General features: G+C 38.5%; 2 protein-coding genes across 6 annotated transcripts; both read left to right on the top strand.

Annotated features, from left to right (window-relative positions):
• Positions 1-7,693: 7,693 nt before the first annotated feature.
• Positions 7,694-10,856, top strand: LOC119771407. Of its 3 annotated transcripts, none has more exons than XR_005279143.1 (3): positions 7,694-9,263; positions 10,475-10,607; positions 10,753-10,833. XR_005279143.1 is itself a non-coding variant. In XM_038267326.1 (3 exons), exons 1-3 carry the CDS (start codon positions 8,637-8,639, stop codon positions 10,833-10,835), a joined length of 228 nt encoding a protein of 75 aa, XP_038123254.1. In that variant the 5' UTR covers positions 7,694-8,636; the 3' UTR covers positions 10,836-10,856. The 3 variants fall into 3 exon arrangements, 2 of the variants coding, with proteins under 2 accessions (XP_038123254.1, XP_038123253.1); XM_038267326.1 differs by having other exon boundaries at positions 7,694-8,705; positions 10,475-10,550; positions 10,753-10,856; XM_038267325.1 differs by having other exon boundaries at positions 10,475-10,550; positions 10,753-10,856.
• Positions 10,857-10,878: 22 nt separating this feature from the next.
• Positions 10,879-12,474, top strand: LOC119771408. 3 transcript variants are annotated; one of them, XR_005279144.1, is made up of 3 exons: positions 10,879-10,990; positions 11,412-11,570; positions 12,341-12,474. XR_005279144.1 is itself a non-coding variant. In XM_038267328.1 (3 exons), exons 1-3 carry the CDS (start codon positions 10,919-10,921, stop codon positions 12,450-12,452), a joined length of 657 nt encoding a protein of 218 aa, XP_038123256.1. In that variant the 5' UTR covers positions 10,891-10,918; the 3' UTR covers positions 12,453-12,474. The 3 variants fall into 3 exon arrangements, 2 of the variants coding, with proteins under 2 accessions (XP_038123256.1, XP_038123255.1); XM_038267328.1 differs by having other exon boundaries at positions 10,891-11,375; positions 11,483-11,570; XM_038267327.1 differs by having other exon boundaries at positions 10,891-11,570.
• Positions 12,475-26,234: the final 13,760 nt, after the last annotated feature.

Raw genomic sequence — 26,234 nt, 5'->3', positions numbered from 1 at the left:
AACCTGCCTTTAGATTCAACATCCTCGGCCTACCCACACACCAGATCTAAATCCAGCAGAACACCCCTGTGGTGTGTTAGAACTGAAGGTTCCCAGCATGTATCCATAGCTAAAAAATCTACCGCAAAGATTTGATGCTAGCATATCAACAGGGAGCGAGATCTCAAAGGACTTTTTCTGCATTTTGCTTTTGAGAACAAAGGGAAGCCCAACAAAGAATTAGTATGTTGCCTTTTAAGTCTACTTGTAATGCATTATTTAATTTTTGCATGAATAACACATCAGAAACTGACAGATATTTACAACGGCTGCATATTAGGTCAACTTCACCAGTGTTGATTATTTTCCATCTAGATTAAAGTGAAAGAAATCCAGGTCAATATTTGATTTTAAAATCCCTACTATAATTAAACTTGTGCTTGGCATCAATTTTGACTCCATAGCTGCTACAGTTTGGGATGTTTTATCCACCATCATAGGAATGGTTACCTCACAGCTCACAGAAGTACAGGAATAATAACAAGATTACCACATGCATATTGAAATGTATATATATTTTTTTATAATGTTTAATTAATTTAACACATTACTGGGTAAACAACAGCAAGGCATGCAGGTACGGGGTGCCCCCAGGGACATAAATCAAAATTAACTTCCATATACACATATTAAATTAAACTCTTCCATATAATATACTTAAAAACATGCACAAAAACTAGTGAAAAGCTCTCACATTAACTAGTGAAATGCTATATGAAAGCTTTTCACCAGTTTATATGAACACAACTCTGTTTGAGAACTTTTGAGTAGGTTATATAAGAGGTAAATGTTTTCACTTGTTTAATTATATGTTTATATGGAAGTTAATTTTGATTTATTTCCCCGGTGGCACACAAAATACAGGGCCCCAACCCTACAGTACAGAATCTAAGCCCTTATAAAGATCTTGAACAACGGTATACATTTCTTAAAGGGGTGATAGAATGATTCTATAGGGTATCTGGTCCTTAAGGTCTCTGAATAGGGTGTGTAACATTGGTTGGGCTGAAAATGGCATATTAGCTGTTCTATGAGCCCTAATGCAGCCTGGTTAAAAGCCCTAGAATGAAACGACAGGTTTTCTTCCTTTTATGGTATGATCATGAATATTTAGATGAGCTGTGCTCTGATTGGTTGGTTTACAACGAGCCAAGCTGCTGAGCAAAGACGCATCATAGCAACAAGCACTCACTCACTGAAACATCAGATTGTTGATATAGTAGGGGGACCAGACGTCCTCTTTTTCCCGCATATGTCCTACTTTTCATACTTAAAAAAAAAATGATGTAGTGGGGGAATTTTAAAATTGTCCGGGATTTTGGTCGACTAAAGTGCAGCACATAGTGGAAACAGGGAGCCAGCAGGGGATGGAGTGACCCGACCCAGTGAGCATAGTTTGGACACAGGCGGCCCCTGCCTTACTGGCCCCCAGCCCCCCTCCTCTGGCTGAGGACGGGCGGCTCATGGCTTTCTGCTGAGGTCAGGCCTTTAGCGGCCCAGCAGTCAACACTTCATACATGCCCCCCCGCAGCATGACAAAAGTACTGGCCAGAACCAAATAAGGCAACATCCCCGAGTTTACGTCAACTTGGGCTTCATTTGAATTTGACCGTTTTATGGTGGAAGATTAGAATTGTGAGATTTGCATAGAAAGGAGGTGTTGATGGGGTTTGAACTTCTCTGTACGTCCATTTCACCCACTGAACTATGGAAACTAGGTTTTGCATTCCATGACCCCTTTAATGTATAATTTTGGATAGACCAACAACACAATGTAAAGTAACATGAAATAAAAGTAAATTATACCTGCTTTTCTTTAAATAAACTGTCTTTATAGGATATGTCAACCAGCTTGTTCATCTCCAAAGACTAATATTTTAGCCTATTCTTTAAAAAAAATGTTAAAGCTCAGTTAGATTAGATAGAAAAAAATAAAAATCTACCCAGTGATTCTTAATGAGATTGGTGTCTGGAATTGATTTAGGCATTAGTATGCAATGATCTAACGATTTTAACTAAATCATCTTCCTTTCACGTCTGAGAAGCTTTCCGGTATAAAGAGATGATCCCTCCACTGTTTAGGATATTTGACTCCTTTCGTGGTTTTTGAAATGTCCTTAAACTTGGGAATATATATATATATAAACTTTTAACTTTGTCCCTGACCTATCTACTGTGTCCTTGGTGTTCATTGTGCTGTTTGCTCTCTGATGCTCTGAGAACCTCACGGAAATACTTGATTCATACTGAGATAAAATTACAGAAGTCAATTCTCTCTACTAAAATCCCTACGAAATATGAAGCCTTTGTTTGTTACATGACCGGTTTTTAAAAGGCTTTGGGTGATAAATACTTTCGCAAGGTACTTTGTGTAATAAAACCCAGAATATTTAATGTCAGATTGTTTAAATTTTTGAAGGAAAGGAGAAGAAAGAACAAACCATATACTACCTATACACACGCACCTATTTTACTTAAAAAAAAAATACTTCAAAAATATACATCCATGTTTTTATTTAAATGTATTTTATTTTATTATATTTGTTTTGCTGTGTTTGATATAGCTTTTTTTTTTCCAAGAAAAAAAATACTCTGAACTGCTCCTAAGCCAGGAGTGCTACAGGAAACAAAAATAAACAACAATCAGGCTGCAGGATGAAGGCCATGAGGGAGGAACTGGAGAGGCAAAAAGATGTCCTGCTTCCATCGACAGACCAGAGGCAGATGAGCTAATAGGGCAGAAAATTTGGGAAAATAAACACAAATCTTTATTTCAATATCTTTTATCTGCCAAATGATCACAAAAGACAATAATGCCCCAAAGTAAAAAAACAAACAAATAAATAAAACTAAAAGAAACATGATAAAGTGTTTTCCTATAAAGCTCAGATGTCAGATAATTGGATGTAAATTCTTCTTTTTTTGATCAATGCCAAATGAAAAAAAAAAATAATAATAATTTGCCCTTTAGCCATGTTTCTCAACATACAGTAGTGGCTGGTTTTAATAACATACATGGCTTGGTCCCTGTACTGCTAAATCTCATGAAAAGTGCATGAATGCCAAGCATGGTGAGTCATGTTTCCTATTTTACACAACATTATTACATTTCTAAGAATTTGCATGTCATTTTACGCCATGCTCCATGCCGGAATAACATATGTACATTTCAATGCATCGCCATCATATCCCCATAGGCAAGCGCCAGGCAACTAGAAAGCACTGGAAACATCCCCACATCAGTGGAGAGACCAAATAATTGTGTTTGTATGTTAGAGAAAGCTCTGCAGCAGCATTATGCTTGACAGTTAAACTAACCACAAACATCACCACCTCCATGTTCACATGACTTACTTCGGTGCATATTAAATATGCTACTCTGACACAGAAATCATGGCATGTTTTTGTGCATTAATAAAAACATGATGTACCTCTGAACACTACAGAAGAGAGACGGGGGAGCTGTCTTGCTCTATATAGAACTGAGTTTTTATCCCCTGTTGAGATGCCCTCTCGTCTCTTTGTTATGTGTATTTTTTTCGCTCTTTCTCTCACTGTCACTCCACCAACACCCCCCCCCTTCCCTCTCCCTGCATGCGTAGCTCCTGTGTCTCTTTTTTTTCTTCTCTTTCCAGCAGATAGGTGGTCTCTGGAGCTCAGAAATAGAGAGGAGTATCAGAAGTTCGCACTTCATTACTGACGACAGATGAAAGTAAAACCACCCGGATCAAAACATCTCTTAATTGTATTAAAAGGAGACAAACAATAGTATTTATTAGAGGCAGGGGCAGGTTGCGGGTGCCCTTCTGTGTTTACACCCCCCCACCTCTGCTGTCAAAAGGATGCAAAAAAAAAAGAAACTATTCTTTGGTTCTTTTGTTTACTTTGCTTATGAAGGGAGCGTAATTGGATTTTCTACAGCATCTCAGTTTTAAAAGAAAACATCTCGGATGCAGACATCTGGAGAATTATTGACGTTTCTGTTCATGATAATATTTCTTTAATCTGACGGAGTTATTATCTAAACTCCAGTTATCATATTTCAGATGCTTCACTCTATTTGTTCGTTGCTTATTTATGCTAATTTGTTAAGCTCATTTTGTTTTCATTGGTAGCCATCTTTGGTATTTACATAATCAGTATGTAAGCAGTTTATAAGAGACTTTTATATTTCATAACACGCTGCACCGTATCTGAAGGAACAGTATAATTGTTTATGACGGTCAATTTCATAAGAATATTAATTACCATTTCACAGTTTTTTCCATCAGAGTTGAGCTTAACAGATGTTTCCAGGAAATATGTTCTCCTTGCTCAGCCTAGATGGACAACAGATAGCCATGTGTTTGTATCTCTGTCGTTATGCAGGATTCCCAAAACAATGCTTAAGATTGGTGTATTAAGGTCAATACAAAGTAGCACAATTTTATGTAAAATTTTCTTAAATTTTGTTTAAAAGTGTAAATATATATACATATATATATATAGTAGAATATTTTGGGGTGTCTTTGAATTCAGCACTCTGTAGGTTGATAATTTTCATTCCAATCAAATGATGAGGCATCCTTTTGTTCCTAACATATCGCCCAGTCAATATCAATATAAATAAACAGCATGATTTTTTTCCCCCAATCGAGATCTGATGTGTTTTCAAAGTGTTCCTTTATTTTTTTTGAGAAGTGTATTTTTTTTTTATTCCACCAAAAAGGTCAAGGCAAATGACCCTTGGGGGACGTGGTCGTGGACGAGGTTTTTTCAGGTAGAAGAGTTTGAGGAGGCATTGTGGAGCTCAGTTGCAGGGGCAGAGCTAGATGGGGGGCCAGGGGTGGCCATGGCCACCCTTAGCCAATCATTGGCCACCCCTGTGCCCCCCCTACCATTTTTTCCCCTCTAATACAGATGGTGCCAGCAGTAATACTCTCAAGCGGAAAATTCAAAACATTTTAATTTTTCATATATTATTTACTATTTTCTCATATATTCATAATTACTTGACAACAAAAACAATCTGGTTAATTATACACATCAATATACTACCATTAAAGATGATAAGTAGAGAATTCAGGCTCTTTTTTAGAACTAGATTTTGTGTTTTATAGGATAAAGAGAAAATGATGTGTCTCTGCATTCATCTAGGAGTCTTTAGTGAAATCAGAGATATATAACTATGTTAATAAAAATTTAACTAACCAATTTAGACAATGTAGACATTAGTATTTGTAAATATCAATTTTATGCAGAATGATTATTGATAAAAGTAGGTAATTAATGACAATGGAAAAGATGTTCGCCCCACAACTCAAACCTGAAAGAATTTTATCCGCTATACCTTTAACCTAGAAAGCACGGATGTTTAAATATATACGTCTATTTGTTAGCAAAGGCTGTAGGAAAGTATAGTTTGTCTTATCTTTGGCTTGACCCTGATGTTCTAGCGTCTATCCGCTTTAGGCCACCCTTCAGTGTTCATTGGTTGTTGCCTGGCCACCCTTATAAAAATGTTCTGGCTACGCCTCTGCTCAGTTGGCCAGAATCTTATCAGTTTGAGAGGGTTTCTTTAAAGCACTGAGTTAGCAATATATAAAGCTGGCAGAGGACAGGATGACTGTCGTAATGTTTCTGAAGGAGTTGTAAATATACCTGACTGCAGGATTATGATGTCTACCAGTGATGAATGCCAATACCAGCATGTACACTGAAAAAAAATAATGCAACTATTTTTGCCATTTACTTAATCATATTTAGTTACTTAAACATAATTGTTTAAAGTTACCAGGGTAGGAAATAAAACAATTGTGTTAAAGAAACTAATTATGATTAATTAAATGCCAAAAGTGGTTGCATTCTTTTTTCAGTGTACTGTTTATAACAACTGAAAAATTAAAGTGCCACCTATCAACCCTACAAGGGCTGCACCAAGATGGTTTCAAGACAAATAATGAAGTAACACGTCACAGTAACTACGTTACTTTTCCTGTAACTAGCACTGTAACTAATTAGTTTGTAAAAACAGTAACACAATAGTTACTACTACACTTTAAACAGAGCTGTTATTTGCTACTTACATGGATAAATAGGGACTACAGTATATTTCTCCACTGTAAAATCAATAAAGTCAATCAATTAATTAATTTGTGGTGTAAGTGCGCGTGGCACATGCAGTAGGGATGAACATATTGGAGAGACAATGGTGTATTGGTGTATTCTTTACTTTCTTTTACTTACTTTTACTTATCTTTTACTTTAGCTTCTTTACTTGCATTATTTATGTTTTCTCACGTAGAAATACTGGGATCGTACATTTCTGCTAAGTATTTTTTTCTATTCATGTATCCACTGTTCTGTTCTATTCTGTTGCGCAGTATATATTTTTATTAAATTGCTTAAAAAAACATTAATTTTTAGCCAATTCAAGGCTGTCAATGTGCAAAATAATAAATGCCTAAATATGTTCTTTGTCTACTTTTATCATAAACAAAAACATGATTACATCTACATAATGATATTGCAACTCACCTCAAAATAGTGCAGATTAGATTTCAATGTTATAAGATGCATGGACCTTAAAATTAATTATTTAATTTATTAATTAATAACAAATACCTTATATTTCATAATATAACCTTAAGTTGTATTTAAAATTCCAATAAAAAGGTTCTTCAAAACTTTAGATCCTTAAAAGTAACTGCCCAGTTACTTTGGCTAGTAGCTGATCACTTTCACTGAGCAGTAACTGATTCAGTTACATTTTGGAGACGTAACTACTAACTATAACTAAGTACTTTTTAAGTTACTTGCCAAACACTGCAGGGCTAAACAGGAAAATGTAAAACAATTCCACAAAGTAAAACAAAGTAACAACTAGGGATGGGCGATACGTTATCGTGTGCGATATATCGTCAAAGAAATTCCTCATGGTAACAATTTGTCATCTCGCAATAAAAACGATAAACTCCCGCCGGTGACGTATACTGCGCGTGACACACCTGCAGTCCAACCCACGTGCGAGCCATGCGCAAACAACAAGCGTGGCGGAAGGTGGAGGAGACGTGCCCCAAGACCTGGTTCCTAAAAGAGGCTCCAGCTCTGTTATCTGGAACTGGTTTGGATTCAAAAAGTCTGATACGGAGCAGAAAGTCGTACTATGCAAAGTTTGCAGACAACCTGTGACGACAAAGGACAGCAACGCTACCAATTTATTTCACCACCTAAAACACAAACCGGAATATGATGCTAGTCAGAAGATGCGCTGCGATGCAGCAGAAGCCTCGACGAAAACCTCTTAAGAAACCAACTTCAACTCAAACAAAACTTAACGACGCGTTTTCTCATTCCACACCGTATGATAGCCAAAGCAAGCCATGGAAAGAGTTAACAGAGGCCGTTGCGTTTTGCCTGGCTAAAGATATGTTGCCGCTTCAATCTGTGGAGAAGGAGGGTTTCAGGCGTATGGTCCACAAAATGGATGCACGATATAAGATGCCTTCACGGAAATATTTTTCCAAGACAGCCTTGCCTAAGATGTATGACGAGTGCCGTGATGGGCTACAAGCGAAGCTATCAACAGTGACGTTTTTTGCTTCAACCACAGACATGTGGAGCAGCCGAGCGACTGAGCCATACATCAGTCTTACGGTGCACTACATAACTGTTAAGAAGCAATAAGATTTTCTATAATGTTCAGGTTCTAGAGTGTGTGTATGTGATTCTTTTGTTTTTTGAATTGTTTGTTACCTTTGTGGGTGTTTCCTTTTTAGAAGCCATCTTGGAACCTTGCTAAGGAGGAGGCCCGCCTCAAACCCAGCTCTCTTATAGAGGGAGCCATGATGGCTGAACTTTGATTGGCTGTGGGTAAATTGAGAAGGCGGGGATAACAGTATATAGGTGGACTGATTGCTGTAGTAAGAGTCTGATGGGAAAGCTGCCATTTTGTGTTCAGTATAACCATGCTCTGATGGAAGAACCTTAATAAATGACCTTTTGTTTTTGCTCCAACCAACTTTGCTGGATTTTTCCTTCCACACCACACCTCTCAGCACAACAGTGGTGTCAGAAGTGGGATCTTTACGCTTTTGCTTGAAGGAGGAAATCAGGCTAAATGAGAGGAGTAGGACGTGGAAGAACTCGAGGAACAAGGAAAAACCCTCTTTCTGAAATGGAAGAAAGAGATAGTGGAGGAACAGCAGAACCAGATCCAGCACCTGAAGGAGTCATGTCTGGTGAAGATGTCTTTGAACCAGTGGTGCGGCCTAAACAGACCACAGTTGGTACTGTGAGTAAAGAACTTTGTGAAACTGACATCTTTGATGAAATAAGAGAATTTATGCGACATTCTAAACGAACCGAAGCAATTTTGTTTGAACAGATTAAACAGTTGCGCAGTAACATGCCAAAGCTGCAAAGTGATGTATATACTGAACTTGATGAGACGATTGTACAGACTGAAGTTTCTACAGAAGCAGTTTTCCCAAAGCGAGAGAGCAGAACACTATCTCAGCTATTAGCAACAGAGCAAGCCCAAGGAGCCTCTGGTTACCAAGCTGAACCTCGTTATCCATCTCAACCACTTCCTGCACAGCCTCAGCTGCGTGGTGCGCATGATGTTCCAGGACAAAGAGTGGAACCAACCCGTGGAGGTGATCCTAGGATACCTGACTTCAAGGAAGGTGAGGATCCTGAAAGTTTCTTCATACGTTTTGAACGCATAGCTAAAACATGGGGATGGCAACCAACTGAATGGGCTGCTAGAGTGGTCACATTATTGACTGGAAAAGCACTGGAGGCCTATGCTGGTATGGATGAAGACCAGTCAGACTCTTATGAATCTATTAAAGCTGCTGTGCTATCTAAGTTTAATGTGACAGAAGAGACTTACAGATACCGGTTTCGAAGCACCAATGTACCTGTGGGAGAGAGTGTGCATGAAACCTACAGTCGGATAAAGGGACTCTACAAGCGATGGATGCGGCCTGACAGTCGGAGTAAAGAAGAGATCGGGGAAACCATCATCTTGGAGCAATATCTACGTGTGCTTCATCCAGACGTCCGCACATGGGTGAAGGAGAACAATCCAAAGACCGGAGAGGAAGCTGCAGATCTGGCTGAACGTTACTTGGCTGCTCACAGAGAACCTTCAAAGTCAAGAGTAACTGTGGGGAGACCAAGGTTTGTGGAGGTAAAACCTCCAGATGCAATAAAGACTGACAACTTGGACATGAGGGGTGGTAAGAAATCGGAACAATCCAGACTAAAGTATAACCTCACTTGTTACTATTGTCAGCAGCCTGGTCACAAAGCTTCTTTATGTCCTTTAAGAAAACCTAAGTCAGTAGAGTTATGTGTGGTACCCTCCAAAGAACATAATTATGAACTTTCTGATGGTTTGATTCCACATAAACATGTGGTAGATGTGATGATAAATGGCAAAGCTGTAAAAGCTCTTGCAGATACGGGTAGTTCACAAACTTTGGTGAAATCTTCTTTGTTGAACAATGTAATGCCTAACTTTAACAAGCTGGTAAACATTACTTGTGTTCATGGATGTCAGAAAGAGTATCCAACTGCAGATGTCACTATTGAAGTTGAAAGCCAAGCTTTTATGTTGACTGTTGGAGTTGTGAATCAGTTAGCATATGATGTTATCCTAGGGGAAGATTTACCAATCCTAGACAGTTTGGTTCAAGAAAATTCTGTGGCATATTCCTGTGCTGTCATGACACGATCTATGAAAAAGGGCTTAGAACCTCTGCCAGATGCAGATGATGATTTGTATGAAGGAGGAAGTAAAATCAGGAAATCAAAACGACAACGTAGACAGGAGAAAAACAAAAACAAAAGCAAGTCAAAACTTCCTGAACCTACATTACCTTTAATTCCATGTGTTGATCTCCAGTGGCAAATTCCTAATAACTTTAAAGAAAGACAAGAAAATGATCCATCTCTGATACCTCTCTTTGATAAAGCAAACAAAGATGGTGAAAAAGAGACTACTGTGGAGTTCAAAAGTTTAGCAGGAGAGCCTTTTATTATAAAGGACGAACTTTTGTATCTAGCAGACATTGATGAACCCAGACTTGTTGTACCAAAAGAATACCGTTCAGTAATTTTGCATTTGGGTCACACTGTACCATGGTCAGGGCACCTAGGACAGGCAAAGACATATAATCGTGTTGCTCAGCGTTTTTATTGGCCAGGATTATATAAAGATGTGATTGAGTACTGCAAATCATGTCATGATTGTCAGTTAGTAGCCCCCACTAAAGTTTCAGACCGTGCCCAGTTGCAGACTTTACCAATAATGACTGTTCCTTATGAGAGAATCGCCATGGATATTATAGGTCCTTTACCTAAGAGCAGTAATGGTCAAAAATATGCATTAGTTATCTGTGACTATGCAACCAGATATCCAGATGTTTTTCCATTACGTTCTCTCCAGGTCAAACACATTGTCCGGTGTTTGGTAGACCTTTTCTCCAGAGTTGGTATCCCAAAGGAGATTCTAACTGATCAAGGTACCAATTTCATGTCACAAGTGATGAAAACTCTTTATGATCAACTGGGAGTAAAAGGTATTCGTACTACTCCATACCATCCAGAAACCGATGGTTTGGTAGAACGATTTAATGGTACATTAAAACAAATGTTGAGAAAGTTTATTGATGAAACTGGGAAAGACTGGGATAAATGGTTGCCTTTTCTTTTGTTTGCATACAGAGAAGTACCACAAGCCTCAACTGGTTTTTCTCCTTTTGAGTTGCTTTATGGGAGACACGTTAGAGGCCCTTTGGACATGCTGAAGGAGAACTGGATGGCTGGAGAGGCATCTGGATCCAGTAAAAGGTCTTCACCAACAACAAACGTCATCTCCTACATACTGCAAATGAGAGACAAACTGGAAAAATACAGAGAACAAGTTAAAGACCATATGCAGAAAGCACAACACAAGCAGAAGGTATGGTATGACAGACATGCCCGTGAAAGAGAGCTGAAAACTGGCCAGAAAGTTTTAGTACTTTTGCCCAGTGGACCAAGTAAGCTACTAGCTAAATGGCAAGGACCCTACACTGTGATTAAAAGAGCAGGTCCGGTAACTTATGAAATTGCTTGTCCAGAAAAACAAAAGTCAAAGCAATTGCTCCATGTAAATCTGCTAAAGGAGTATCATGAAAGAAATGTTCCAGAAATGGATGTGAAGCAAACCCTGATGGTACAAGACATTCAGCCTGAAGACAGTGCCATGTTGATGGATGGAGAAGCTGAAATGAGTCCATGCAGAAAATTGGCCAAATCTGAAGAGGCTCCAAAGCATCTGACTCCAGACCAGTGGCAACAGCTGGGTGAGATTAAACAATCTTTTCCATCACTGTTTGCAGATGTACCTGGGCGAACTGATGTCATAACACACAAAATAACCTTGAAAGACACAACACCTGTTCGTCTTAAGCCTTACAGGATTCCCCAACAGATGATGGAACCACTGAAACAGGAGGTCCAGACAATGCTGGAAATGGGAGTGATAGAGCCATCAAGAAGTGAGTGGTCAAATCCCATTGTGCTTGTTCCCAAGAAGGACTCATCTCAACTACGCTTTTGTTCTGACTTAAGAAAGTTGAACAGCATTTCTTGTTTTGATTCTTACCCCATGCCACGTATTGATGAGCTACTGGAAAGATTGGGGAAGGCCAAATACATCACAACCTTAGACTTATGTAAAGGTTACTGGCAAGTCCCTTTAGATCCATCCTGTAAAGAATACACAGCTTTTCAGATTCCAGGAATGGGTTTATTCCATTATACTGTTTTACCCTTTGGTCTTCATGGGGCACCAGCTACCTTTCAAAGGTTGATGGACATTATTCTCAATGACTGTTCAAAGTTTGCTGCTGCCTACCTGGATGATGTTGTGGTATACAGTGAGACGTGGGAGGATCACCTACAACACCTTGAGGATGTGTTGGCAAAGATCCAGAAGGCTGGTCTCACTTTGAATGTGAACAAGTGTGCATGGGCGCAAGAAGAAGTTAAATATCTGGGTTACCTTGTTGGCCATGGACAAATAAGGCCACAACTTGAAAAAGTAAAAGCCATTCAAACAATCCCCAGACCCAAAACAAAGAAGCAAGTGAGATCATTTTTGGGCTTAGTTGGGTGGTATAGGAGATTTATACCCCATTTCTCAACTTTAGCAGCCCCTTTGACTGAGTTAACAAAAAGATCTACTTCTAAAATCATGTGGAAGGATGACTGTGAACATTCATTCCAATCTTTGAAGAAACTGATCTGTCAAGCTCCTGTTTTGCAGAGTCCTAACTTTTCCAAGCCATTTATTGTTCAAGTGGATGCTTCAAATGTTGGTCTTGGAGCAGTGCTCGCTCAGGGAGAAGCTGGTGAAGAAAAACCTGTCCTTTTCTTAAGTAAAAAGCTGTTTGACCGAGAGAAAAAGTACTCCACAGTAGAAAAGGAAGGACTTGCAATAAAGTGGGCTCTGGACTCTTTAAAATATTATCTCCTAGGAAGGGAGTTTACTTTGCAAACCGATCATAGACCTCTGAAATGGATGCACTCCAAGCAGCATCAGAATGCACGGATATTTCGTTGGTGCCTTGCCCTTCAGCCATACCAGTTCACCATACAGCATTGTCCAGGTAAGAAAAATCTGATTGCTGACTACCTTTCTCGTTTGCCTGAGTTTTGTGAACCAGAGGGGGGAGGAAGTGAGTAAATGTTAAGAAGCAATAAGATTTTCTATAATGTTCAGGTTCTAGAGTGTGTGTATGTGATTCTTTTGTTTTTTGAATTGTTTGTTACCTTTGTGGGTGTTTCCTTTTTAGAAGCCATCTTGGAACCTTGCTAAGGAGGAGGCCCGCCTCAAACCCAGCTCTCTTATAGAGGGAGCCATGATGGCTGAACTTTGATTGGCTGTGGGTAAATTGAGAAGGCGGGGATAACAGTATATAGGTGGACTGATTGCTGTAGTAAGAGTCTGATGGGAAAGCTGCCATTTTGTGTTCAGTATAACCATGCTCTGATGGAAGAACCTTAATAAATGACCTTTTGTTTTTCTGGACAAGCAATTTCATAAGTTACCGGACCTGCTCTTTTAATCACAGTGTAGGGTCCTTGCCATTTAGCTAGTAGCTTACTTGGTCCACTGGGCAAAAGTACTAAAACTTTCTGGCCAGTTTTCAGCTCTCTTTCACGGGCATGTCTGTCATACCATACCTTCTGCTTGTGTTGTGCTTTCTGCATATGGTCTTTAACTTGTTCTCTGTATTTTTCCAGTTTGTCTCTCATTTGCAGTATGTAGGAGATGACGTTTGTTGTTGGTGAAGACCTTTTACTGGATCCAGATGCCCCTCCAGCCATCCAGTTCTCCTTCAGCATGTCCAAAGGGCCTCTAACGTGTCTCCCATAAAGCAACTCAAAAGGAGAAAAACCAGTTGAGGCTTGTGGTACTTCTCTGTATGCAAACAAAAGAAAAGGCAACCATTTATCCCAGTCTTTCCCAGTTTCATCAATAAACTTTCTCAACATTTGTTTTAATGTACCATTAAATCGTTCTACCAAACCATCGGTTTCTGGATGGTATGGAGTAGTACGAATACCTTTTACTCCCAGTTGATCATAAAGAGTTTTCATCACTTGTGACATGAAATTGGTACCTTGATCAGTTAGAATCTCCTTTGGGATACCAACTCTGGAGAAAAGGTCTACCAAACACCGGACAATGTGTTTGACCTGGAGAGAACGTAATGGAAAAACATCTGGATATCTGGTTGCATAGTCACAGATAACTAATGCATATTTTTGACCATTACTGCTCTTAGGTAAAGGACCTATAATATCCATGGCGATTCTCTCATAAGGAACAGTCATTATTGGTAAAGTCTGCAACTGGGCACGGTCTGAAACTTTAGTGGGGGCTACTAACTGACAATCATGACATGATTTGCAGTACTCAATCACATCTTTATATAATCCTGGCCAATAAAAACGCTGAGCAACACGATTATATGTCTTTGCCTGTCCTAGGTGCCCTGACCATGGTACAGTGTGACCCAAATGCAAAATTACTGAACGGTATTCTTTTGGTACAACAAGTCTGGGTTCATCAATGTCTGCTAGATACAAAAGTTCGTCCTTTATAATAAAAGGCTCTCCTGCTAAACTTTTGAACTCCACAGTAGTCTCTTTTTCACCATCTTTGTTTGCTTTATCAAAGAGAGGTATCAGAGATGGATCATTTTCTTGTCTTTCTTTAAAGTTATTAGGAATTTGCCACTGGAGATCAACACATGGAATTAAAGGTAATGTAGGTTCAGGAAGTTTTGACTTGCTTTTGTTTTTGTTTTTCTCCTGTCTACGTTGTCGTTTTGATTTCCTGATTTTACTTCCTCCTTCATACAAATCATCATCTGCATCTGGCAGAGGTTCTAAGCCCTTTTTCATAGATCGTGTCATGACAGCACAGGAATATGCCACAGAATTTTCTTGAACCAAACTGTCTAGGATTGGTAAATCTTCCCCTAGGATAACATCATATGCTAACTGATTCACAACTCCAACAGTCAACATAAAAGCTTGGCTTTCAACTTCAATAGTGACATCTGCAGTTGGATACTCTTTCTGACATCCATGAACACAAGTAATGTTTACCAGCTTGTTAAAGTTAGGCATTACATTGTTCAACAAAGAAGATTTCACCAAAGTTTGTGAACTACCCGTATCTGCAAGAGCTTTTACAGCTTTGCCATTTATCATCACATCTACCACATGTTTATGTGGAATCAAACCCTCAGAAAGTTCATAATTATGACTGGATGACTGGATGACTGGAGTTTAAATAGCAGCTGCCTACAGACGAGTTTTTTCCCGGAGGACCACACGGGTGAAAATATTGCGAGTGGTTTGAAACAATTTTTACAAGAATGGAAACTTGACGAGGCCAAACAGGTGTGCCTGACCACGGACAGTGGGGCCAACGTTGTCAAGGCAGTCGCGTTGAACAAGTGGACAAGGCTGTCCTGCTTTGGACATAATCTGCACATTGCTGTTGGTGAGTAAATCTCGTAATGTCTCCTTTCTTCTTATTTCTGAGTGTTCTACTTTGTGTGCTTGCATTATTTTTATTCAACAGTACTACTTGCAATTAATTGCGTTTAAGGTCACAGCTTATGTTTTCTATCGATTCTTTTTTTTTTCATTCTTCCTGCGCACTCCAAAGTTCTAATATAGTCTTGGCATCTACCGTTGCTAAACAACAGCAAGATGAGAGGTTTAACAAAGCCTCTGTTAAGCGCATTTGTGCTGAAGCTAATAGTTTTTTTCTTTTAACCTGTGTCCTCATGAGCAGAATTCCATTGCACTGGGACGCTGGTACATATGGAGGACCAACTCTGCCATATTTAAAAATAAATACAGAAATAAATGCTCAATAAATATATAAGCATACAATAAATTGCCAACAAAAACACAATCAACAAATAAATATAAATAGAAATTAAATTATACAGTGAGACATAAATGTATATAACTCTTTTAATTAGCTTCTTTATTTATTTGCCTTTGTAATATTTACCTTATTTATTTTTTTGTCAAAGTGGTCACAGAGGGGGAACCTGTGTCTGCCATGCCAAGTGGCCCTGCTGCTGCTGCCGCCTCTGAAACATCACCTCAGTCTGCTGAAACAGGCCAGGGTCAAGAAACTGAGGACAAACAACAGAGGAAGAGTCTGGGAAGCTTTCTGAAACAAGCAGCTGCAGCTGAAGTCTCCACCAGTGTCTCTTACAGTGACAGAGTTGAGGCCGAACTAAGCAGTTATTTATTTGGACGACTGGCAGACAGTGAGAGCATGAGGTGAATTTCCCTCTGATGAGTCAGTTAGCAAAGAAGTACCTGTGCATCCCTGCAACAAGTACAGCCTCAGAAAGGGTCTTCAGTGCTGGAGGTAATGTGATCTCTTCTGAAACCAGCCACAGTTGATATGCTGGTCTTTCTAACCAAAAATCTAAAGGTGTAAGGCACATACAGATGCTCCTGTCAGCCTTATTTATACACTGCTGCACAGAGAGGTATTTCAGTTTTTATATTCTTTTTAAGTTTATTGAAATTATTTTTATTTCATTGTTTAGCATGCTGACGATGCTCCTAGTCTTATTTTCACATTCTTGCACAAAGTATTTCAGGTTTTACATGTTTGTTGGAATTTATTGACATTATTTATTTCTATTTTAGTTTTTAGATTTTCCTGTTTTTTTCCCCTTTATTTATCATGCCATTTGCACATTTTTTAGTTTTAATTTTCAGTGAAATACTTTTAAATTCTGTTTCTCAATTTATCAGGTTGTATTTAAAGTTGCACTACTTTGAAACTTTTATAAGCCAAGTTATATTTGCTGTGTAGCATTTAAAGAAATGTGAAATTTGTTCTCATATTTCAGGCTTGTTTGATTGGTTTGATACATTAGGCTGATATTGTGTTTTTGTTTTGTTTTTTATCGTCACTTATTGTTATCGTGGTAAAACCTAGAAATTATCGTGATAAATTTTTTAGTCCATATCGCCCATCCCTAGTAACAACTACAGTTGATCTGCACAAAATTTGATTTTAGGTTTTAGTTTGAGGCCCTTAAAAGTATCCACATTCAGTATAAATCGACTGAAAACAGAAAAGTTTGGGAATCACCCTGAGAAAATTGTTTTATGTTTTGTGAGATCTTTCACAAAAGAATGAAGTTGGAATTCATTATTTATAAAGTTTAAATTTTTATTACTCTATTCATACGTGATTGCACTGTTACTAGGCCTACATTTTCAGGATAAGCTTGGTTTTATTTTGTAGATTTTCTCCATGACCTTTCCAAATCTCGGAACAGAGACGATATCAGTGAATCAATATTTGTGAATAAATGTCACGGTTATTTTTTTGATAAATGTGCTTGAATGAGATAGAGGTGTTATAAGAGTAAAACCTTTTTTTTTTTTGTATAATTATAGTATGGAAAGTTGCACATCTCTGCATTCTTAGAAAAAAAATAAAAAATTTACCATAAAAAAAAAATCCTTCCCTCCAGGGATATATGAACTTTGTTCTTTCTTGTCTTTGTTCGTTCCTTATGTAAAATTTCACTGTACTTATTTGGTTATTCAAATATTTAATTAACTTCCTACTAATGTGTAATACATATTTAGCTCTTTATTTCACATGACTCTAGCTATGGAAATTGCTTTCACAATTGAACTACATTTTTATGTATAAAAGGAAGGCAAATTGTCTTCTATGAGATGTACATTTTTATAATGACTCTATTAGGACTGAAACAAATAAATGGATTAACCTTTATTAATCAATCAAATTCAAATCAACTAATTTACAAATAGAACAATTGTTAAGTCGAGTACAGAGACTCTAAATCATGACTTTAACTGACAGAGCAACCTACTTAGAGCAGCACTTATACCAAGATTGTAAAAAAAATAGAAAACATTTTGCATTTGAGATAAAAAAATAAATGTTTTTGTCGATGAATATGCTCTAACCAGTACTCCTTCAGTGGAAAAGTTGTAGTTTCACCTTGTTTAATTTTGTAAAAAAAAATCTTTATGAAACCCTTGGCTCTCTGATTATTAATCAATTAATCAAAAAATAATCATTAGTTGCAGCCTTAGACTCTATCATCAAGTAATTGCAACCAAAATGTATTTAATTTGCAATGTAGTGAAAATTTAGAAAACCCTACCGTTTAAAATATATTGTGTTTGATTATTGCACCTCCAAATATGCTTTAAGTTATTCAACTTTAAAAGTGGATTTTACACATATTTTAGTTGTATTTCAATTCAATCATCCATCCATCCATTTTCTGACACGCTTCCTGAGGGTGCTGGTGTCTATCTCCAGCTGTCTACGGGCGACAGGCAGGGTTCACCCTGGACAGGGACCCTTTTCCAACCTGGATCCCCTCTCTTTTTCGTCCTCATGTCCCTCCGTTGTCGCACAAACCAGCCCCTTGCGTTTTTCCACTTCCTCACCGCCTCGGCCGTATCTAGAAACACAGCTAGTTCCTGATTGTCCCTCTTGCATTGTGGTGTAGAATAACATAGCGCAGACCACGCTTCAAAACTGGGCATAAATCAAAAATATCTGCATCATACTTGCGACAAGCTCACTGTGATAGACTGCTACAGGAGTTTAACCACCCCTGGACAGCCATCTTGTGCTGGGTGGCCTGTCCACCCTCCTACACACCAGCACCAGAAATAGAGAGTCTCAGTTTGCACTCGGTCCCAGGACACCACCTTCCCAAGCCTAAGACAAACCTTGAATCCCCTAAGTTCAGACATTTCTCCACCTTTCCATCTTCTCTGACCAATTATTCATCATTTCCCTAAACCTTTCCCCAAGCAGAACCCAGGACGATCCTGCCAGACACCATTTCCTTTTCAATTCAATTCAGTTTATTTCTATAGCGCCAATTCACAACACATGTCATCTCAAGGCACTTTACAGTTCAACCAGATCATCCAGTCAAATTGATTCAAAGTTTTCTATCTAAGGAAAACCAGTTGATTGCATTGACTCATTGACTCAAATACAATCCCTCACACTAAGCATGCTTGTAGCGACAGTGGAGAGGAAAAACTCCCTTTGAACAGGAAGAAACCTCCAGCAGATCCAGGCTCAGTGTGAGCGGCCATCTGCTGAGGCCCACTGGGGTTCAAGGAGACAGTAGCAGAGATACAAAAAGCAGCTGCAAAAGGCCATGAGAATATCATTAGTGACTTTCACCAGAGCTGTTTTAGTGCTGTGATGAGCTCTAAGAGCCAGACTGAAACTTTTTCACTACACAATAAAGCTCTTTTTAAACCTAAACTGACTGTCTCTGTGGTTCCCCTGATTCAGTGTCGTTCTTCTCTAAATATGACAGTTTTAGACAGGAATCAAAGTAATTAATTTTATGATGGTGGCCTCTAAAATTATTATTCATCGATACCATTGAAACAAAACACAGTTTAATTGCAAACCACGTTTAGTGCATGTGATGAGTAAGTCGTTGTCCGCTGAGGCATGGAGTTGCTTCCTTTGCAAAGGAAGGTGTAAATCTCAGTTTGACATTTTCCCAGTTATTTCCTTGTGTTTGCACATGCAGATTATCTTTGTACTGCATGATGTTTGATCTGGGGGACTTCCTCAGCTTATTTATGTCCCTGTGGAAGTTTGTGTGTGTACGTATCTGTGTGGGTCAGACATATTTGATCTTTAGATTGGGAAATCTTTTTTGTCTCTTCCATTTCTTTCTCAAGGAAAATTTAGTAAAATCTGTGCAGTTAAAGCTTGGTGCACAGTTTAGCACACAATTATACAAAGTTGTGTTGTTTTAATCAAGACTGAATGGCATAACATTTGTTCAGTAAAAGTTTTTTTAATTACTGCTCTTAAGTATTTACAAATTAATTTAAACTTAGATTAATGACGTTCTCTCTATTCTACATTGGACTGTATAAAAAACAAAAACATAGAACACTTCTAAAATCACAGGTGTTTGTCATGTTAATTTTGAAAAGACTTTTTTTTACAGTGTTTAGGGACAGTGTGAATGGAAAAAATAAGATTTGCTGAACCAAAATCTCATGTCTTCTTTTAATCACAACAACAAGGATAATTCTAGACTCAATTTAATTGCTTGCTTGGTGTCTTGTTTAGCAAAACTAACACTGGTATGGAGAATCAAGACGCATAACATGGACCTTAACATATATTTCTTCGTACCAGCGTTATTTGGCTATATACAGTAGCAGCAATTCAAAATTGCCCTTCCCAGTCAAACGCCAGCCATCATTTTTTATGCTTAAATTAAGCCAAAAAAGTATCAGTTCAATAAATCATTCTACCTTAAGCTAAGCTATTTTCTTGCTTTTTCCAATTGGAAAATGTTTTGAAATATTATTATTTTATTTTATTTTTTTTCTACAACACATTAAGTTGCTATGCAATTGCATTTATTTTTGAATAAATCAAATATGTTAAAAACAAGTTAAAGTTAATTTACAATCTGTTATAAATCCTAATAATTCAAAGTTAATCATTTAAAATATTATTAAACAGTTATAATCCAACCAAAGGGATTTTTGTCATGTTAATTGTTAAAATGTTTTAAACTTGTTCGGATGGAATCTTTTTGACAACCTTAATGTTAATTTGTCTGTCTTGTAATTTCTTTAATTACATTGGTTGATGTAAACTGACTGACCAATCAGATGTGTTGAGGGCGGGATCTCTGAGAGGCAAAAAAAACATATAGGATGTGTCTGAAAGTCTGCCCTAACCCCTAATAATTCAATCACTATGTAGAGCAGGGACTATATACTGAACTTTATAGTGAACTCAGTTAATTGGCTGTTCAGATGATCACTACTTTTCGCTCCCCCCTTGTTCACTCGACTCCGCCTCCCCAAAAAATGCCTGCGGCATCTTTTATTTGTCATTGCTGTAGCAAAGCAACGGCTGTGGCGACAGCGACTTCTCATCTATTGACCATTAATGATCACTACTTTTCAAGGTGCATTGTGGGAAATATTGAGTCCACTACTTTTGCATCTACTAGATGTTGGGACACTGATTTGATGGCATAACCACTATATAGTGCCCTATACCAGTGGCGGCCGGCCCATAGGGGGCGCTGGGGCACCGCCCTCCCTGACAAGAAGAGAGAAACGTAAAATATATTTTTAGAAATTAACTCATAAATGTCAGTTTTACTCTCTAGACTGTGTACCTATAAGCAAAACAAATTATATAAACTACATTTCCCTATCTACTGTCATTAATTTGTGGATTTCCATAGACAGACTCCTACCGTCTCTGTTCTGGGGGCGCTGATCAGACTGACCCACATTTGCAGAGAATCTGTCAATCATGTACTATTGCTAGGTGAATTTAATGGCCAATCAGCGTCTCGGAACTTTATGGTATTGGGGCGCTGAAAATACTGCGCTTTAACAGGCTTCTGAACCCAAGCGCAGGTGCAGACAGTTAGAGGGAAGATGGCGAATGTAACGACCGAGATGCAGCTTCCACCAAATTCGGTGAGATCCTTATTTATCTACCCGTTTGCCAGAAGAATATCCCTGTTGTAGGATATGAACATTTCATGTCATGTTTATTGTGACTGTGACGAATCCACCTCGTCGCTTAAAACATCCTCTCTAACTTTGCGTGCCACACACACATTCCTGTTATACTGTGTTTGTGAGGACCAATACACTCGCGCTGAGACCAGTAGCTCCATGAACTTAAAACACACAAGCTGTTCCTGGTTACCTGCTGGCATATTGAGGGTGCACACTTAATATTTCAGTGGGGTTAGCCGTGTGTGTGTGTGTGTGGGGGGGGGGGGGGGGTGTGGGTGTGTACGTGTTTATGCTACGGGGACTTGTCATCTTCAGTCTGGCTGCGTCTTTGCTGGGTTCAAACCCAGTTTGGTGTAATTGAATAAGTCAATGACTCTGTGTAAAAGAATTAAGTTGTAAAAATTATTTGTTTTTGTACATCAATTGTTTGTGGAGGTAATATATGGACAAAACTGATTAATGAGAAGAAATCAGAAATAAGAGAGCCTGATGTGAGGGGCTTAAACTATTTAATGAGGGCTGTGGGAAGAAAAGCGGCAATTTTTGTTTTCTGTTTCTTTGTTACATTGCTGGTAACTGGAGGGAGGCTGAGGCCCAGAGTATCTTGTATGTGTAGTTTCTTTTGCACCCTGTTTTGAGTTTTTGAGCTCAATAAATCACCAACACCGGTAACCCGACTGAGACTGGATTCTTGGAGGCCAAAGAACCCCGTCACAGTGACCCAAATCATCACTGTTACTGTTATTATATAGTAAATTAAATCATTACTGTTAAATTGTATGTATTGTCCAATTGTTTATTTGAATTCTTATTCCGGATTAGTTGGAGACATACACTAGGCTATATCAGCCCCACCAAAAATATTTTTCACCAGCCGCCACTGCCCTATACAGTGATTAAGGCGGACATGTGGCACCCAGTTAGTGCCGTTAGCCTAAGGAGGCTGTTTACCAGAGTTAACAGGAGAATGATCGAAAAAGCAATGGATGCAAAACTGTGTTTCCCCCTGTGATTATTGAGTACTCGATGTATGCTGATTGTTATGCTTGAACGGAATATATAAGTACATAGTTTAAAATTTATGATGCCAATTGCTAGTTAGTACAATAGCATTTCACTCTCATGTTATGAGTTCTTAGCAGCTATATATGCTAAGTATATAAGCTCTTAACTGAAGTTTTGAAACTAAATAGGAACTTCTACTGTATGTTGGACATTCTCTGAACTCATTTTCAGCTTGAGTGCAACAGCCTGTTGTTTTATTTTTTTCCAAAATCATATTTTACCTTTACACTGAAATTTATTGTGTTTGTATCATAGGTTTTAGTGTAGAGATTTAAAATTAACAAAGGCTACATACAAACATAATACATTTTTTTGAAAAGAAGAAATTTCTCTATTCTCCCACTCTGCAGAATCTGTTAGTTCAATCTCTAACGTTCTGCTCTCTCTGCTTTTTCTCAGAGTAGCTTCATCTGGTCTGTTCCTGTTTGGCTGTGACTCCATCCTGGAGAGAAATATCAGCTGTGCTGCTTCCATCAACACCCTTGTTTATAGATGCTGGAGATCGTCCTGTTTTTCAGTGTAGTCCTGTTTCTCTGACTGTGACTAACTGGATGTGCTCTCTTCATCCTCTGACATGGGAGCTGGCTCGGAGCTCGTTTGCCTGGCTGTGTGTTTCCTGGACGGGGCCAGCTGCTTTTTTTTTTATCTCTGCTTCTGTCTCCTTGAACCCCAGTGGGCCTCAGCAGATGGCCGCTCACACTGAGCCTGGTTCTGCTGGAGGTTTCTTCCTGTTAAAAGGGAGTTTTTCCTCTCCACTGTCGCTACAAGCATGCTTAGTGTGAGGGATTTTATTTGAGTCAATGAGTCAATGCAATCAACTGGTTTTCCTTAGATAGAAAACTTTGAATCAATTTGACTGGATGATCTGGTTGAACTGTAAAGTGCCTTGAGATGACATGTGTTGTGAATTTGGTGCTATATAAATAAACTGAATTGAATTGAAATTAATTATTCTTAGCAGGTTTAAAACAAACATTATATAATTCCTGCTAAATTGAAGCATTGCCGATATAAAAACTAAAAAACCCTAAAATAAATTACTTCATACATTTAAAATCTATTTACTTTAGGCCTCACCAATAGTACTGCCACAACATTAACATGGCGTTATTATCTAGCTTGTTGGGTTTGGTGGTACATTGATTTGATAAACATTTAAATGAATGATTTCACTAAACCTAATTCAGAAATTTCCAGTTATATATCTTAACAGAAGTACAGTGATTTAGACATGTGTCATAGAAATGTTCAAATAGATTAAAACATAGATACATATAATGCTCCTTAGAAAAAGAATTAAGTAATAAATTACAATTAAGTAAAAAGAAAGTAGTTCTTTTATGTGTGTAATTAAGAAATACTGAATATAGTAACTGTGGAGAAAAATAACTGCAATAAAAAAAAGGCAAATGCAAGTGTTCATCTGACTGCACAAGACCTTCAGGAGGATTCAGTAGATGCTACACTTCTGGTGCATTGTTCCATTGTGCATCTCTAGATATGACCTTCAAGGAAGAAAACCACCAGAAGTGAAGAAAAAAAATCCATTAAATCAAGGTGGTTGCATGTTTTAAAGTAGTCTTGTAGATTAATGGTGTTGTATAGACCATGTGTGAAAGAACACAACGGTTTGTATAAAGTTCAGCAATTTTAAATCAAAGAACTCATTTCTATGTGAAACTCAACAGAGGGTAAGTGTTGGGATCTGGAGGTCTGTCCACTTTCTCCACCAGAGGGCGTACTAGATCTCCTGGAGCCGGAGCTGATTGCTACCACCTGTCGCTCATCTGCTCATCAGGGGATCTGTACTTAAGGAGGCAGAGGACGTCTCTCCAGTGCCAGAATGTTTGCCAGTTATGGTTAGCAAGCCTGAGCCAACCTGCCTGTCTGAATCTCTGACTCCCTTGAAACCTGAACCTGATCCATTTTCTCCTCTCTGCTTCCTAGGTTGAACCTGTCTGAAAACCTGAAAACCCTGAAGAGTTTCTCTGTTGGAAATCTGCCAGTCTGATCTCTGAAGAACCCTGGAGAATCTTTCCTGCCAAAGACCTGCCTGCCTCTGAAGAATCTGGAAGGGAAAACTCAAACCTGAAATCTGCAAACACTCAAACCAAGCTCTGCCTCCGCCAAGCCCTCAGCCTGCCGACAGCCTCTCGACCCTCAAGGTCGCCCCCCTCAGCCGCTAAGCTCTGACCCCAGAACAGGTACAATCCTGCTCACGCACGTCCTGCCAATTATTCTGGACATCCGCTAACATCTCTGTCCTCCTCTGCAGTGAACCCGCTCGTGACCAGTCCCGGCTCTGATTAACCCCCAGGATCTGTTTATTCTCTGTACAGAAACATCTTAAATAAACCTTTGAACTTTTCTCCTGTTTCTGTGTGTTCTGCGTTTGGGTTAGGAACCTTAAACCAAACATGACAGTAAGAGCCTTTTCTAAAACAATTTTCTATCAAGCAATTTTGCACATTATTTCCACAAAACGTTCTTATCCTACCAGAGGCCCCATATTTACAAGGCAATATATGCATGAGCCATAGCTACCACAGAGATACACCAAATACAGAAAAATGGCATAGGTAATGCACTTTTACTTGCATTCAGAAAAGTTGCTTTTAAAAAAATTGACTTGTGACATCTTTGATTTTTACAACCTTGGGATTTGGTTGCCAGAATGAAAACACTAAAGTGTTTTTTCAACATTTCAAACAACGGCATGTTTGGAAAATGTTGTGTGCTCGCATAAATACTTTTCTTTTGAGAGCATTATATGATATGCAGTACTAGGATTTAGCAGGATAACTAATTTGGAAACCAATATTAACTGTGAAGGCAAGGAAACCACCATTACATACTTCATAACACATTCCGCTGGGTGATCTCACTGACCCGACTTTCTCACTGTTAAGCCTTCGCCATCCCACTCTAAAATCAAATTAAGAACTGGTTATGTATAGAACACTAGTTTTATGGTTAAAATTTCCAACCCAGGAGGCTATGATTAAAAAAAAGACTCGATATATAAAACATACATCCAAAATAACACAGAAAACGAATAACAAAGAGAACTCAAGACAGCGCTGCTTCACATATTGCTTCTAAATCTGGTTCTGTTAGAGTTCCCTCCTTATTAAAATGCAGTTATTTCTTACACACTCTTCATATATTTGCTGTGTTTGGCAGAGGGATTGCAAAGTCAGCAACTAGATACAGTCAGAAGGGTTTTATGTATAGATAATTATTTAACAGTTTGCACTAAATCATTAACTGATTTCAGCTGCAGTTTTAAAATTAGGATGTAAATAGATTTTACTCTGTATTACTGGTATGAATCAAACAAGTTTGCCTTGTATTGTAAGTTTAAAATACATATTCGTTGCTCCTTTTATTCATATAGTAGCTCACATAGCTGTTTGTTCTGTTTCTGAAATGATTCAGTAGAAGAAATAAACCCTCTTAAGAACAGGGTAGCAAAACGCCGCTGGATTTTTGGAAGCTGTGGAATATCCTGCTAAGTGCACTTTAAGAATTCTGCTCAGAATCAGCTGCTACAGCTGCCAGTAAAGAAGCTGTTGATTGGTAAAATGTTATCATGTTAAAACTTTTTTTTTTTTTTCGTGGCTGCCATACTGTAAGTGGGTCAGGAAGATCACATTACTCCAGCATTAAGCCAAAGCCTCATGTATCACGTCTGCACCATGCTTGAAATTGTACATGCACATAGCCCTATGCCATGATTATGCTGTCAGCTAGCTTCCCCAAGCTCCTGCAAATATTCCCATACTCTGCCAGCATGCATAGTATTAAAACACAGCAACCTTGTAGGGAAAGTTTTACCCACGCTTAAACCTTTGGGAAATTCAATCTATTACCCAGGATGGGGAATACGCTGCACTATGAGGTTTACCCAGAAGACCTCACCAAGAACCTGCACATCCCATCCAGGTTCGTGCTGATTTTATTATTTTTTTATTTTATAGAATGATCTTTGTTTAGCATAA

This window comes from Cyprinodon tularosa, unplaced genomic scaffold, assembly GCF_016077235.1.
Source record: "Cyprinodon tularosa strain WSP-4 unplaced genomic scaffold, ASM1607723v1 ctg67, whole genome shotgun sequence".
Lineage (NCBI taxonomy): Eukaryota > Metazoa > Chordata > Actinopteri > Cyprinodontiformes > Cyprinodontidae > Cyprinodon > Cyprinodon tularosa.
This window is presented reverse-complemented; position numbering and strand designations above follow the sequence as displayed.